At 45.2% G+C, this 15,138-nt stretch overlaps 1 protein-coding gene across 4 annotated transcripts in view; it reads right to left on the reverse strand.

Moving 5' to 3' along the window:
- The window catches only part of LOC309520092 (opioid-binding protein/cell adhesion molecule homolog), a 744,782-nt gene that overhangs the window by 147,067 nt on the left and 582,577 nt on the right, over positions 1 to 15,138 (reverse strand). For all 4 annotated transcript variants that reach the window (XM_082201530.1, XM_082201532.1, XM_082201529.1 and 1 more), the window contains one exon: positions 12,229 to 12,461. In XM_082201530.1, coding sequence (XP_082057656.1) covers positions 12,229 to 12,461 — 233 coding nt within the window. The remainder of the gene's footprint in view (positions 1 to 12,228; positions 12,462 to 15,138) is intronic.

Below are 15,138 nucleotides of genomic sequence, written 5' to 3' on the forward strand. Positions count from 1 at the left end.
CATGCTTTGCATGTTGACGAGCCCAGACTCAGTCCCCAACGTCCCCCCACCAAAGAGGTGCAAAACCCAAAAGCGGCTTCCAAGCAGAATATATCCGGGATACAGGATTGTAAGAAATGGCCTGGATCATATGGCAGAGGAAGCTCACATCCACACCTTACATTTAAAGCTCTCATGCCACTTTAAGAGTCATGGCTTTCCCCCAGAGGACCCTGGAAACTGCAGCTTGCTATGGGTCTCCTAACAGCTCTCAGCACCCTTCCCAAACTAAAGGTGCAAGGATTCTTTAGGTCAAAATTGGAGGCCAATGGCTGAGCAACCTGGCCTAGATGGACCTTTGGTATGACTGAACCTCAAACGTATATTGCTGACATTGCACAAGCACAGGATCTGAAGTCTGAAAATGCTCTGCTTCCCCATTGAAATCCCATGTTACAAATTTGGCATGGTGTGTCTCCTACCATCCTACCTGAGCTTCTGCTTTGATGTAAGGTTGGCAACCAAACATGGTTGGATGTTGGACCCAATGCAGATATCAAGATAGAAGAAGATCTATTAAAAATAATAATTCTCACAATCTCAACTGGTCCATTATTTTTACACCACATAACTGATTTTATGCCCTTCCAATTAGAGGCTGTTTAAATAATTAACTTTACTAATCCTAGAGGCATTTGGGTGGTTGCTACTGAAAACAAAATGCTGAACTAGATGGAGCAGAGTATTATCCAGTAAAGTAATTCTTACATTCTGTAGAGACATTTCTCCATTATTACTTGTCTTACTTTTCCAGCTTGGTCTAGGCACTAACTCAGAGCTGGGATTCAGAATCAATCTTGTCGCCAGTCTCTCTCGCCTTCGTAGGAGGTAATTTTCTGTAGAACTTTTCCTTTGAAAGGTCCCCATGCCGCTTCCCCAGGCTTCATTTTAATGGTGCCAACTTTAATTGATTTTTTCCTGTTTATTTTTAATTCTCCCCGCCCCTCCACTTTGCGTGCTGCACAGCAGTCAGAGTGCAGTTTAATAAAACATTCCGATGCTCCCCAAACCCATTTCCCTCCTGCTACCACTTGCACAAACATCTAAGGAGCAGACAACTTTAGAACATTAAAAAAAAAACAGCAGTTGGCATTGTGTGTTTGGTACTTTATTTAGTGCCATGGAGAGGGTTTTTGTTTTTTGCCCATGTAAGCATTTTTTTTTCTTTTAAAAGCTTTTTGATTCCTCCTACCCCCTTACTCTCGTCTTCCTTTACTAATCCAGATGGCAACCAGTCTTAGGCTAAGCTAGGTATTCTCAAAGGGTGGTTTACTGGAGCAAGAATCACCAATGGATATAGTAAAATGCAAAGCTTAGCCAGAAGGTCATTCTCAGGTGAAACATCTGCAAGGGATTTCAAGGCAAGGTAACCTTTATTTAGATAAGGTGAGCAAGATTTATCAGGGATAGGGGGACATGCTCGCGCCTCACATTTCACTGCTTTTAAACAGATATGGTCCTGGTTTTATGACTGAAGTACCCTCCAAAAAGTAAGCAGGGACAGCATCACCTGTCATTGAATCTTTAAGAAGTTTTATTTTTTAACCAGGGATGGGGAACTTGTTGCCCCCCAATTGCCATCAGTCCTAGTCAGTGGTCAACTGTCAGGAATAGGGAAGGAAGAGGAATTCAATTCAGTTCACTTCTCAAAGCAAACTTAGCTAATTCACAATTCCCAAAACAATATGCAAACCGAAACAGAGACACCTCTCAAAATTTGCACTGCTCTGAGTCTTGCAATGAAGTTCTCCAGTCAAGTATTACACTGGGAGATGGGGAATAAAGAGGAAAAGCCCCATAGGTGGGGTAAACTACAGCCACTTTGTTTAAAGTACAGTGGCGTAGCGTGGGGGGTGCCAGGGGTGCCGGCCGCACCGGGCGCAACATCTGGGGGGGCGCTCGCTGCCTCCGGAGTTGCCGAAGAGCCTCCGGCGCAGGCTGTAGCAGAGCCCCATGTCTCACGGAACCGACGAGATGTGCGCGCGCCCGGGCTGAAGGCGTCCAGCAGGCAGCGGCTCTCAGCCCCGCGCATCAGGGCCGCGGAGGACGCACCAAGCAGCCCCTCCTCACAGCCCCGCCTCCACCGCTGCTGCTGCAGCTGCTGGGCCATGTTGCATTTTTCTCGCCTCTCTGCCCCCCTCCTCCTCCGGGCAAGCGGCGTGGTTTGGGCGGCAGCGCCAGCGGCAACTCGCCTCAGATCGGCAGTTTAGGGGTTAGGGGGCACAAATTACGTGCCTTGCCCCAGGTTAGGGGGCGCAAATTACTTGCCTTGCCCCGGGTGCTGACAACTCACGCTACGCCGCTGTTAAAGTATAACCTAAGCAACTACAAATTTCAACAGCTGCATAAGGGGGAACCAATTCTGTGCAGGAAAATACAAAACTATCAGGCTCCTATACCTGCCAATTGGGTAATCTATACTACAGGGAGGAAGAGTTGGCATTAAACCCAACCCTGGCCATGGAGGAGGAAGGTCTTCCTGGTTCATGCCCTCTCATGGCTGCACAACTCCAAGTGAGGGGCACAGGCTAACCATAAAAATGATCCACACCCTGCCCCATAGATCACACAGCCCAGTGTGCACATGTCTGGAATCACTAGTCACCTGAAAGGGCCTCACCATCTGAGTCCACCTCTTCACACACACACCTGCCAAGTTACAAAACCAAGGAAACCAATCTACTTATTTAGCTGACACCCATTCACAAAAAGATTCCCCACCGCATGCCAATTGCAAAAGGAAACAAACTGTATTCGGTCCCAAAGCTGGCATGGCAACCAGTTTAGACTCACATTGCCTACCGGGAGAGAGGGAGAGCTGGGTGTCACACTCTGAAGGGGGACAAGGAGGCAGGCAGAAAGACCTTGAAGACCCTCTGCCCACCCTTACCCTAAGCTGGCAAACCCAGCTCTGGAAAAGCCAATGTCCCATCTAGTCGCGCATCCTGTTCTCAGAGTAGCCTACCCAGTGGCGGAGGAACCCTCTCCGGCACCCGGGACGGGACGCCAAGGGGCAGGGTGAACTGTGGTGCATGCGCTGCAGCCCGTACAGATGCCACATGAGCGATGCCCATACTAACTGTGTGTGCACCCTCAGCCACTCTACAGCTGGGGGGAGGCAGCCGGCCATCTTGTCACCCTCCAAGTGGTTCCTGGGGCAGCCTGCCCCCTCTGCCTACTCTTCCTACGCCCCTGAGCCTACCAGATGCCTGTGGGAAACCAGTGAGCAGGACCTGAGTGCTTTCCCCTCCTACGGCTTCCAGGGACAGGTATTCAGAAGCATTGCTGCCTCTGAATTCCATTCGTGGCTCTGCCACACACCTTGCTAAATCAACACCCTGTGATAGGCAAAAGGGCCACTTCATTCTAATTGGGCTGATTGTGAGATTACAGCTGCTTTGGAATCATTAGAGCTGCTGAAGGCACTCAGTGCCATGTCCGCACCTTTTCCAGATCTGCAGAAGCTGTTCCAGTTTAATTTCTGCAGGGACTGGATGCTGAGATACGTGAGAAATGAGAGAAGTAGGGAGGTGGGAAGAGAGGCAAAATCCTAGGTCAACTAATCCTTTATAAAGAAAACTCCCCCCCCCCAATAAGAAGAGGATTAGGTGACTTATATTCTACTTTTATTAAATTAAATTATTGGGTTCCCCCCCATCCCTCTTTCTCATCTTCTCTCTTGTGTGCACATCCACACACATACAGAAAAGGAGACCTGAAGCCATCAATCGTATCATGACAAAATAGCCACTGGATTAAAAAAAGCAAAAAAAAGAACAGCCTCCACCCTGGCACTCTGCCATCCTAGCTCTTATAAACCGTTGTTAACTGCTGTAATGAACCAATCCAGGAGACATATTAATAATGACATGAAGAGACACATTTATTGTTGATTGTTGAGTCCCTGGCAGATTTATCACAGGGTTTCTACCAGGGAAGGCTGGGCCCTGCAGTGGTGCAATTAAAAACAAATTGGATACAGGGACAAAGAATCAATAATCTAACCGGGCAACTTTTAAGTTTTGCAAAATACAAATATAAATTAATTGACATGAACACGGCTGCTAACAGGTCATTAATGCCTCGCTTGCCAGCCAGTCGGAGTGCAAAATGTGTCCCATTAGCTTCATTAGCCTAAGCTACCACTAAGCGTGGCTTTAAGTCATGTTTGTTGGTTTTTCCACCAAAAGCAATGCCTCCTGGAGTTATGCGCATTGGACAGCATGTTCCAGCCTGGATATTTAACAGTGAAGGAGGTGGGGAGGGGAGGAACCACTCATTTTGACCAACATGATCTTCAGCATGTATTCATTTAAATGATCATAATCCCCAGCACAAGATGTACCTAACGCCGTAATTTGTAACTAACGCTGAAGTGCGCCTGCCATTTCTTATCCATCTGGTTTTATTTATTTAAGTGCTTACTCGTTTTTCTATACGAAGCAGCCAACAAACTCCATCTATCCAGTGTAATACATGAAACTCATTAAAATATTAAAACCATTATCTTTCAGTAAAAGCCATCCAAAACAAATAACATCAAAAAGTAACAGGACCAAGAAGAGCAGCATCAGCAGATCAAAATGAATATACAGCAGTCAGTCCATGTAGGGAAGGGTCATAGCTCAGTGGTAGAGCTCTTGCCTTGTATGCAGAAGGTCCCAGGTTCAATCCCCAGCCTCTCCAGGCAGGGCTGAAAGAGAATCATGTGGGAAACTCACTGACAGAGTAGACAATACTGAGATAGGTGGACCAAGATTATGGCAGAATAAGGCAGCTTCTTGTATCTTATTAGGAAGGTATTGATTCCTGCCTGAAACTCTAGGGAGTCAGTGCCATAAAGGACCTGGAACAATACCTCCATGAGAAAAGTTATTTAGTTCAGAAAAAATAAAGAGGGAACATTTCCCTCTTCCTCTCAGAATAGGAAAACCCAATGGACTCATCCAATAAAGCTGAACATGGAGGTGTGTGTGAGAGAGAGAGAGCATAAATAGCAAGTCTTGGCATGGTCAGAGTTTAACTACTTTCCTGTTCCAGATCTGACATGGAACTGTGAAGGGCCTTGGGGTCTCAAATTTCAGTGGTGCCTGTGTTCTACATAATACAGTGGTACCTCGGGTTAAGACCTTAATTCATTCCGGAGGTCCATTCTTAAAATGAAACTGTTCTTAATCTGAGGTGCCACTTTAGCTAATGGGGCCTCCTGCTGCCACTGCCACACGATTCCTGTTCTCATCCTGCAGCAAAGTTCTTAACCCGAGGTACTATTTCTGGGTTAGTGGAGTCTGTAACCTGAAGCGTCTGTAACCTGAGGTACCATTGTAGTTGAGGAAACCTTTGTGGCACCCCCAAGGCTCCATGCTGAACTGGTCATGCTCCCCTAAACTTCTCTCTGCATGGAAGTAGTTCTATCCAGGTTGAAACAGGAGAACAAGTCCTAAGTGATGCTACAAAGACCAGCATGATCCCATCTGAATATCTTTGGGCGGGGAAGAAGCCTTATCACCATCATGCCTAAAAAAATACTAGGTACTGTACAGAAGGAGTTAAAACCCAGCCTCCAAATTGCTGAATGCTCCCGAGGAATCTTATTGCCTCCAGGTTTTTGCCAGGTAAGTTCTAACTGGGCAGAGCACTTAATAGAAATGCTAACTCAAAGGATTGGAAACGGACCCTTTTAAAGAGAAAAGATAATCACATCAAGAGTTTCCAAGCAGATAGTTCAACATGCAAGCGAAAACTCTCAAGAGAACCACTACTGTTGTCAGGAGATGGATTTCAAGCCCGGGTGGAAGAAATGCACATCAGCAAGGAAGAGGGCTGCCCCTGTGTTATTGTTCCTGCACTTCATGAAGCTTCAGGGTTGTAGCCAGGAGGATACTGGTCCCTTGAGGCAAAAAAGACTACAAGATCAGCATTCACTGTAATAAATAGATAAAGTCAAAGTGATTTATTGGCAGGAGTGCACCACAAACCCCAACTGTTATGTGATCTTCCCTCACAGCTATGCAATTCACAGAGAGTTGGATCAAAAGGGCACAAAAACAGCCTGTGAAGGATCAGTCCAAAACCCCTTCAATTCCAGCTGCCTCTTCCCACAGTGGCCAACAGATGCCTAGGAGGAAATGGGTGCAGCTTTACTCTCCCCACTCATGTTCCCAAAACAGCTGGTAGTCAGACAATGCTGAGCTAGAGGGACCAATGGTCTAACAGAATAAGGCAGCTTGCTATGTCTTAATTTTGAGAATGGTCGCAGCTTAGCATGCATATGATAAGTGCCTGAAACCCCTTTGAACTACAGTGGTACCTCGGGTTATGTACTTAATTCATTCTGGAGGTCCGTTCTTAACCTGAAACTGTTCTTAACCTGAAGCACCACTTTAGCTAATGGGGCCTCCTGCTGCCGCCGCACCGCCGGAGCACGATTTCTGTTCTCATCCTGAAGCAAAGTTCTTAACCTGAGGTATTATTTCTGAGTTAGCGGAGTCTGTAACCTGAAGCATATGTAACCCGAGGTACCACTGTATTGCCAATCAGCTTTGGCATCACTGAACTATATGGACCAATGGTCTGCCCTGAGCATAGGTGCCAACACCCTGGGGCCCTGGGTGCCCAAGCACCCACAAAATCCCTCATGAAGGGGCAAGGCACCCACAAATTTTGGTGCTAGGACCATGCACGCTGAATGGCACCCACAGTCCTGGGCACCCATGGTCACGGGACCAAGCTGGCACTCCTGGCCCTGGGAAAAGACAGATTGTTAGGGCTTGTCCACACTTCAGCTTGTTCTGTGCCTAGACAGCATGGGTCCTAAAGGTTTTCTGCTTGTCACATGTTTTCTATGCATGGGTTCAAATGCTTTTGCCTTTGCCCCAGTGCTTTCCCCCAGAAAACCCTCTCTTTACTGATAAATTGGAACAAATGTCAATCTGCAGAAAACCTGACTAGCATTTGCTTCAATTCAGCACTAAACTGTGTGTTTCCCTGGGGAAAAGCAGCTCTTATCCTTATCTAAGCTGTAGCTCAGTGGCTGGGCACATGTCTCATGTGCAGAAGGTCCCCGGTTCAATCCTTGGCATCCCCAGACAGGACTAGGAAATATCCCCCCCCTCCCAAATGGGAAAGAGCCACTGCCAGTCAGTGCAGACAATACTGAGCCATAGGGATCAATAGACTGACTCAGCATTAGGCAGATGCCTATGTTCCAATGGTGGCTAAACTAAACTCCTCTGTATCATTCTTTTTTCTCAGTCTATGTGCAGTGTACCATTTTATTTTATTTTTGTATTGTAGAAAAGGCAGACTCCACTGATCACTGCGCTCATAGTAACACTTTCTGGCTTTTGTAAGATGTTTGAGCATCTGATGTCTCTGTAAATTTCTCAGACTAGCTTCACGAGTCCAAAGCTGCGGGGGATTGTTAAGAGTCGCAATGGTGAGGATTTCATCTCACAATACTTAAACCAACCCCATTCTCCATGGCTAGTGAGAAGGACAAGGTAGTGGTGTTGCCTGGCCTTGCTAAGGTGGTCAAAGAACTGGGAGCTCTTGCCTAACCTGTTTGGACTGTGGATCAACCAGAGTGGTGTGTGAAACAACATGGTCTTTGAATGAGCATATATACAGTAAACACAAAGCATATATACAAGAGGCAGTTTTCAAACCTTCACAAAATCCTAAACATGAATTGGTAGTTGCCCATAGTCCCCTGCTAGATCTACGCTCAATTAACTAGATAAATGACCGTTATGGGTGGGGATATTTTTCTCCGATAACTATGGTAGATTACTGGTAAAAAGAATAAAAATAAAAAATCCAGACAGACAATATATTTTTCTGCTTTCTCCTAATAGGAATGTAGATAAAGAGAAAACAAATTATTTTAATGTTTCTTTTTGTCGCGCTGTGTGTGGTGGAATTCCCCCCCCTCTTCCTCTCTTTAAAAGGGGGAGAAAAAAAGTTGAAGCACAGAATTTCTCCCCCCTTCAGATTTACTCATTGCAAAATCAATATCCATCAGCTGTTTGAAATTAAAGAAGAGGGTTAGGCCCCAGTTTTATACATGCGTTATTGTATTGCGAGAGCTTTCTACTCAGCCAGATAAATCTTCTTTAAGAGGATTAGGAAACTTTCATTATCTTTATCTAACCTGAACTAACACTAACTCTGAAAAATTAATCTATAGACTGGACAAAAGCCGATAGCTGTTGCTAAGAAGCCGGGGCCTCTGGAGTTACTTTCTAAATGAAGTGGGTGGAGGGACTTTAACGCCTAACTCTGCTTAGCAGTTGGAGACTGTGGGGGCTGGGAGTTGGGGGGGGGCAGGGGAAGGAGAAAGAGAAACAAGACCTCCTCATGAGCTGAGCAGGTCACATTATTCCTTGTGAATAATTTATCCATCGGCTTTGGGCATATTTTTTCTCTATGAATCATTTATTTGTGAGGGAGAAAAAAAGTTCACCCTCCGTTCCCCGGGTGCCAATTATTTATGCAACTCTAAGCATGGGGGAAGCACAGGTCTATCTACCCAATAGCAGGCTCCCAAAAGCAGCACTCCCACACACACACCGCCAGAAAACCATTTGGATACGAATAACTAAAGATATCCAAGCACAGCTTCTCCCTTGTAAGGAGGAAACACGAGGTAAGGATTTCTCCAGTTCCATTTAGGGGCCTCTTGACAGAGAGATGCAATATGGGTAAAAATAGGTGCATGGGGAGGGGCGGTAAAGTGGCAGGCTCCGCCTCCAACCTATGCCCAGTGATTGAACTGCATGTGGACAACTGGTGTACATACTGCTAGGTTGCCAGACTGCAAGGGTTGACCTGAAATCTTTGCTTCTTTGCCCCCCACTTTCCTTCTCACCTGCATCCTTGAATCTCCCAGAGGGCAAGAACGCAGGTGAGAAAGAAATACCCCCTTACTTCCGCTGGGAACTGCGAACACTGATTTTAGCTTAGGTTACTATCTTAATTTCCAGCTAATGACCTCTTTGCTCACTTGTTGCTGTTTTTATTTGAAATACATGCTTTTCAGCAACTCTGCTGTCATGCTTAATGTGTCATGCTTAATGACATCACTGGGGCCACCCCTGGGTCTCAGGTTCAGGCCCTGGAATATCAGGGTCTAGGATGCTTTTGACTTGACAACCCTATGCACATGTGTGTACATGGAGGTATGTTTGCAGACTTGGAAACCCTGCAAAGGAAAGGCAATAATAACATGGAGAGCTCCTGGTGCACACACAATTGTACACATATGTGAGGTCTCTCTTCAGATGTTTAAATAAACGGATGGAGGTTAGAGTGGAACCTGAAACCACAATGCCATTATTTCCCTCCTCCAAAGTGTGTTTGTTTTATCTCTTTCAAACCCTTCCTAAAATTCAGACTAATGGGTGGAATTTCCAAACTAAGGCACTGTGAGAACGAGAGAAAAATATGCATGCCTACTAAGTTCACATAATTTATGCAGGCAGCAGAATTCAATCTATGCAAGTTGCAGGATTTTTCTCAGCACGGAATATAGACTGCCTAAACCCAGTTGTTGTTGTTGTTTTTAAATGATGTGGAATGTGAGCAGCTTCTTCTGTTTTGGGGGTAAAACTCAGAACCGTTGAACATATTCCATATCATTGCTGTCATCATCCCATAGGAACAGCAGCAAAAGCCATTCTCATTCTTCCTTGTGGGATCAAACATTCTCTTTCAGTCGAACTTCCTCAAAAAACGGGGACATGCTCTGGGCTTCCTCCTCCTGTTGATGTGCCACTTGATGTAGAAGCTCCGAGATGCTTCTGTCGGGAAAGGCCTGGGTACTCCCTCTTTCTCTCCTCAACAGCTCGCGTTACGCAAAGGCAGCTCACTCGCAGCAATTCCCCCTTGAAGTTCTCTGCCAAAAGCCCTTTATGGCCTGCAATGACTTTGACATACTTACACAATCTGTCTTCTCTCCTCCAGAAAGTGATAGCCTTGTTCTGTTTGAGTCTTCCTCTACAGTACCTGACAGTTCTTTTATTTTGGCACTGTATTTTCCCCAAAGAAGATAATTCCACTGTCAAGGCCACTAAGGTGGCTCTGAGGCATCCCTCTCCATATTTAGAGATCTCTCTGTTCCTTTGGAACTCAAGCTCTTATACCAGGCAGGAAAGGAAGACTGTTTTTATTTTTTATATATATTATATATTTCCAAAATATGCACCAGCTAACCCCTACAGTCTCATTGCAACATGATTTTAAGAGATGTTTTCAGTATGATGGGAGGGGAGGAGAGAGAGAAATATGTATCTTAAACTAATTTGCTTAAGCACATGTGCTTGAGGTTTGACTGTCACAGTACTGGCTCAGACAAAGACTCTAGGGAAGAAGGAAAAGGTGTCCTGGTGGCAGATTTTTATTTTTTTTAAAGGATCTATCTACATCTCAGTCAGGAGAAAGGGAGAAAACGTGTCTCTATTCACAACACAATAAAATATAGACAGACACTAGAAAAGACATCTTGTGAAATGCAAGCATAGTTGTATTCTTAGCTCCCACTGGAGATATTGTCCCTTACATTCCAAGGGTTATTAAAGAAGTGGGGGGGGGTGCTACAGCATATCTCCTTATGTTGCTGGAGTGCTTCCTGCCGCAAGAAAATCTTACTTTGCAATCCTAACCATGTCTACTCGGGAGTAAGCCCCAACTGAGTTCAATAGTGCTTATTCCAAGGCAAGTGAGGCTAGGACTGCAGCCTTTTCAATAACATGTTTATTTTTACTCAGCTTCCCACAATTACTCGCCTAAAGTGGCAAGCAAGAATAAAAGAACAAAATATTATATTAGTGCTACCCAAAGCACACAGTAGACTTCATCTGTGTTTCAGAAACGTGTTGGCATATTCCCTCTTCTCCCACCCCCACACAACTGTTATGCTACAACATTGTTAAAAAAAATAAAAATTATATTCTTCTGGAATACAGCAATGTGACTCATATATTGACATGCCCAGTGACACCTGATGCCCATAGGGACAGCTAAGGTGTAAGGCAGGGAGGTCAACAGTAGGTGGCACCAGAGGCAATGACAGGCAGAGCCAATGACAGAGTGAAGCCATTTTGCATCCATCCCTATCTTTCTCCCTGCTGAGTTCTACAAGGACAACCCTGAAACTAAGGAAACAAAGGCAGAGGCAGGTGAGCTTGGAAGAATCCAGACCAAAGTTGGTGGGGCAGTGCCCTGTTGGACCAGCCTCCACTGGGCAAGCCAATGCAAATATTTAGAGCTGGGCCACCAATGACACATCTGGGTTCTTTCAATGAAACTGTGCATTCAGGAACATGCTATTAGACTTCAACAGTAGTAGGAGGTTTGGAGAGTTGGGGCTGCTGCTCACTTGACCTCTGGTTAGTTGCACCACTGCTGCTTACCAGGAGGTAGAGGGGCAAGGCAGGGGCAATGTGGATGTGGTGAAAATGCACAGATAGAGCTGGTCCAGCATGCTTGCTGGGGTGTTTGCACTGCATCAGCTATGCCTATCATGCTCCTTTGTTCACTCCTGGAATTCAACTCTTATTCATGGAAATTAATAGATCTAACCTAAGCTGCATTCAAATGGCAATTGATTCAATTTCCAGACAAATATTGTTCACATTATATTTGGGCTTTCACATGATGTAACAGCCCCTTCTGGAAAAGCAATGGAATATAATGCATGTTTAGCACTCATTTCTGTATTGTTTGGGAAACCGTGAAGGTAAACTGATGATATTTGGGGTGGTATACCAGCATACAGTTCTTTCCTGTCATTTTCATGGGGGAACAGAAGCACACATGTGCAAAAAGGGTGGGAAAATAGAGACACTGTCCAATGACATTTGTTATTGTGCAGAAACCTACAGTTGCACAGAAGGTACTGCAGTGTGAAAGGAACATCAGAAAACCGGGCAGAAGCCCTAGCATTATGACCAGGAAAATTAATGCACTATTCCCCACATTTGAATGCACCCCAAGACAGCAGACATCATTCATTTCCAAATGACAAAGTACAAGATGAGATCCAGAAGCTCAGCTACTGAGCAACAAGACAATCAGAACAAGCTCTGAGTTTCCTAACTCCCCAAGCATCAGCAACAGCATCCATTTGAAGCCTAGGAAACTGCCCACATAAAAACGTCTTTCTTCTTAGGCATCTTTGCCAAATCTTACCTTGCACAATAAGATGGACTCGTGATGTCTTTGGATGATTGTCTGTTTGTACAGAGCAGGTGTAAGGTCCTTCGTCATATATGTCCACGTTATGGATCTTGATACTGTACTGGGTTTTGGTGTTCGTGAGGATAACCACCCGATCATCTATTGACCACTTATCATTTCCAGCATAAAGGATAGTGCTGCGGTTCAACCAAGCTACTCGCGTCACCCTGTCATCCACGGTACACCTGGAAAGGGAGGAAGAGGTAAAAGGAATGAGAAGGCCATTGCTATCACCAAGTTAAGAGCATCCCTGAGAGTAGGGATGGGTGGATCTGTCCATTCCTATTTCTCTCATTTTTTTTTCCAGTCTGAGGTTTGGTTCACCCCATTTATGCAGAATTGTGATTTTGCTAAGCAACTTTGCATGAAATTTGTATACACTTCCATGCACATACAATTTTAAAATGAAAGTTTGCCTTGTATATGCAAGTTTGCATTTTTGTTATCTTTACAGATATATGTATTTTCATGCACTCTTTGCTATTATATACATTTCTGTTCACATTCTATACATGGAAAACTGCGTCACAAAATTCGGAGAAGTGTGAATGCTGAAGAAGATCAGGCTTTCAGTTTGTGAATTTGTTTTGGAAGTGTGGATTTCACACTAAAATGGGACCTGAATTAATTTCTCCCACATTCTTCAAAGCCCTGAGCAATCAGGTGATGCCCAGAGCTTGTCTGACCTGGAGAGGGATGGAGTTCCAACCACCTGGCAGGTCCATGGAAAGAGAAAATGCACTCAGGACCTTTCTCATGAATCAGCATCCAATGGTTACCTTTCCTGCACAGTTTACAATCTAGATCATGCAAAGGTTCTAAGTTGCATGGGAAGTCTATGCTAGTGGAGCAGGCTGTCCACCGTATAAGTTACTGTTCCATTATATATAAAATTATACCTGGCATGGAGAAAGTGGATAGGAAATAGTTTTTCTCCCTCTCTCACTACACTAGAACTTGTGGACAACCAATGACATTGAGTGTTGGAAGATTCAGGACAAAGAAATAAAAATAATTCTTCACACACCATATAGTTCAACTATGTAACTCATTCCAATAGGAGGCAGTGATGGCCATGAACTTGGTTGGCTTTAAAAGAGGACTGGGAAAATTCATGGAGAAGGCTATTGATCGCTAGTAGCCACAATGGCTATGTTAGGGTTGCTGTATCTTGAAGGGCAAAAGAAGAGGACAGTCCGAGCCGCTGCCAGCCTGAGTCAGGGAAAGAGGGGCGTGGGTGTGCAGGGCTTCCACCGCGCCCACATGCCTCTTTCTCCGGCCCGGCCCGGGCTGGCAGCGGCTGCGGCATGCAAAGCAGCCTGAGCTGAGCCCCCCAAACCTGAACATTTCCTTTAAAATGTAAAAATTCACCCATATGGGCATGTTGGCCCCCCCAAAGAGGACATGTCTGGGTTTTCCCGGGCGTAGGGCAACCCTAGGCTATGTGCCACTTCAACTGTCAGAGGCTTTATGCCTCTGAATATCATCTGCTGGGAAACAAAGGTGGGCAGAGGGCTGTTTTGCTCATGTCCAGCTTATAGGCTTTGCACAGGTATATGGCCAGCCACTGTGAGAACAGGGTGGTGAACTAAATGGGACCGTTATCTGATCCCTTATGTTCCAAATGTGTAGAGTGTGATGGAGCTGAGTGATGGAAAATACAGAAAAGGGGCAGGTCAACGAGCATGTTCACCATTCTCTACCTCATGTGATTCTAACCATATGGGAGACGGGTGAACACTTGAACCAAGCCGCTGTGTGAAACTATTGCACCACCAAACCATGCTGCAGCACCAATAAAAGCACACTCCCAGGCTTTCGTAACAGCAATGGCTAGACAGAAGGTGGATGCGTCTGACCATTAATCAGGTATTATCAGCTGCATATTGTGCAGCCCTTGATATAGCTTCTTGGTCATCCATTGTAACCACCATTCACTCACACTCTAAGCCCAGGATTACTTCCGCTGAGGAGAAATGGTGGTTTAAACACGGTTAAGGGGCTACAGACAATAACATTACTGTGTGATCAAAGCCACCTTCTTGTAATTGAAGACCGCATGGCTAGCCACCGTCTGAATCCATGCAGAAAAGAAGAAGTACGGGAGAGCAGGTGTTTTATTCCACAAAAGACTTTGGACAACCATAGAGGACCATTTTGACTATTCATTGCCATCATGCTCTCCACTTTGCTGCTCCCCCACCACTTAATTTTGCAGAGCTTTAAGAAGTACATTTTCAGAGCGGTTAGTTACACTTGGCAAAGAACAAAGCCAAAAAAGGAGGGGGGGCGGAGGAAAAAGACAAGAAAGGAAAGGAGAGGGTGAGGATTTAGAATGTTCCTCAAGCACACATACCGCTTTAATTCCATTTGATAGAAATGCTGGGTTTATTTACCCGTAAGCTTGGCAGCAGCACCCACAGAAAAAGAATGACGGCAACAGCCACAGCAAATTCCCTGTCCATTAGGTAGAATAAAAGGCATCTCAATGGCCTACTAACATCTGCCAAGGGTTGTGTGCAGTGCAGCGTCCGCTACAAAGCTATGCTGAGATAGAGAAGCGGCATGGAGAAGATGTAAAATAATATGCACTATTGCAATATTATATTGCAATGGTATAATTTTCCTGCACATAAAAATGTATACCCCAATATGCCAATACTGCATCATAACCCAACCCCCAAAGCTATGGGTTGTTCCCCAATATGTTGTTGTTTAGTCGTTTAGTCGTGTCTGACTCTTTGTGACCCCATGGACCAGAGCACGCCAGGCACTCCTGTCTTCCACTGCCTCCCACAGTTTGGTCAAACTCATGTTGGTCACTTCAAGAACACTATCCAACCATCTCGTCCTCTGTCGTCC

Source organism: Podarcis vaucheri (genome assembly GCF_965113315.1).
Source record: "Podarcis vaucheri genome assembly, chromosome: 15".
NCBI classification, from domain to species: Eukaryota; Metazoa; Chordata; class Lepidosauria; order Squamata; family Lacertidae; genus Podarcis; species Podarcis vaucheri.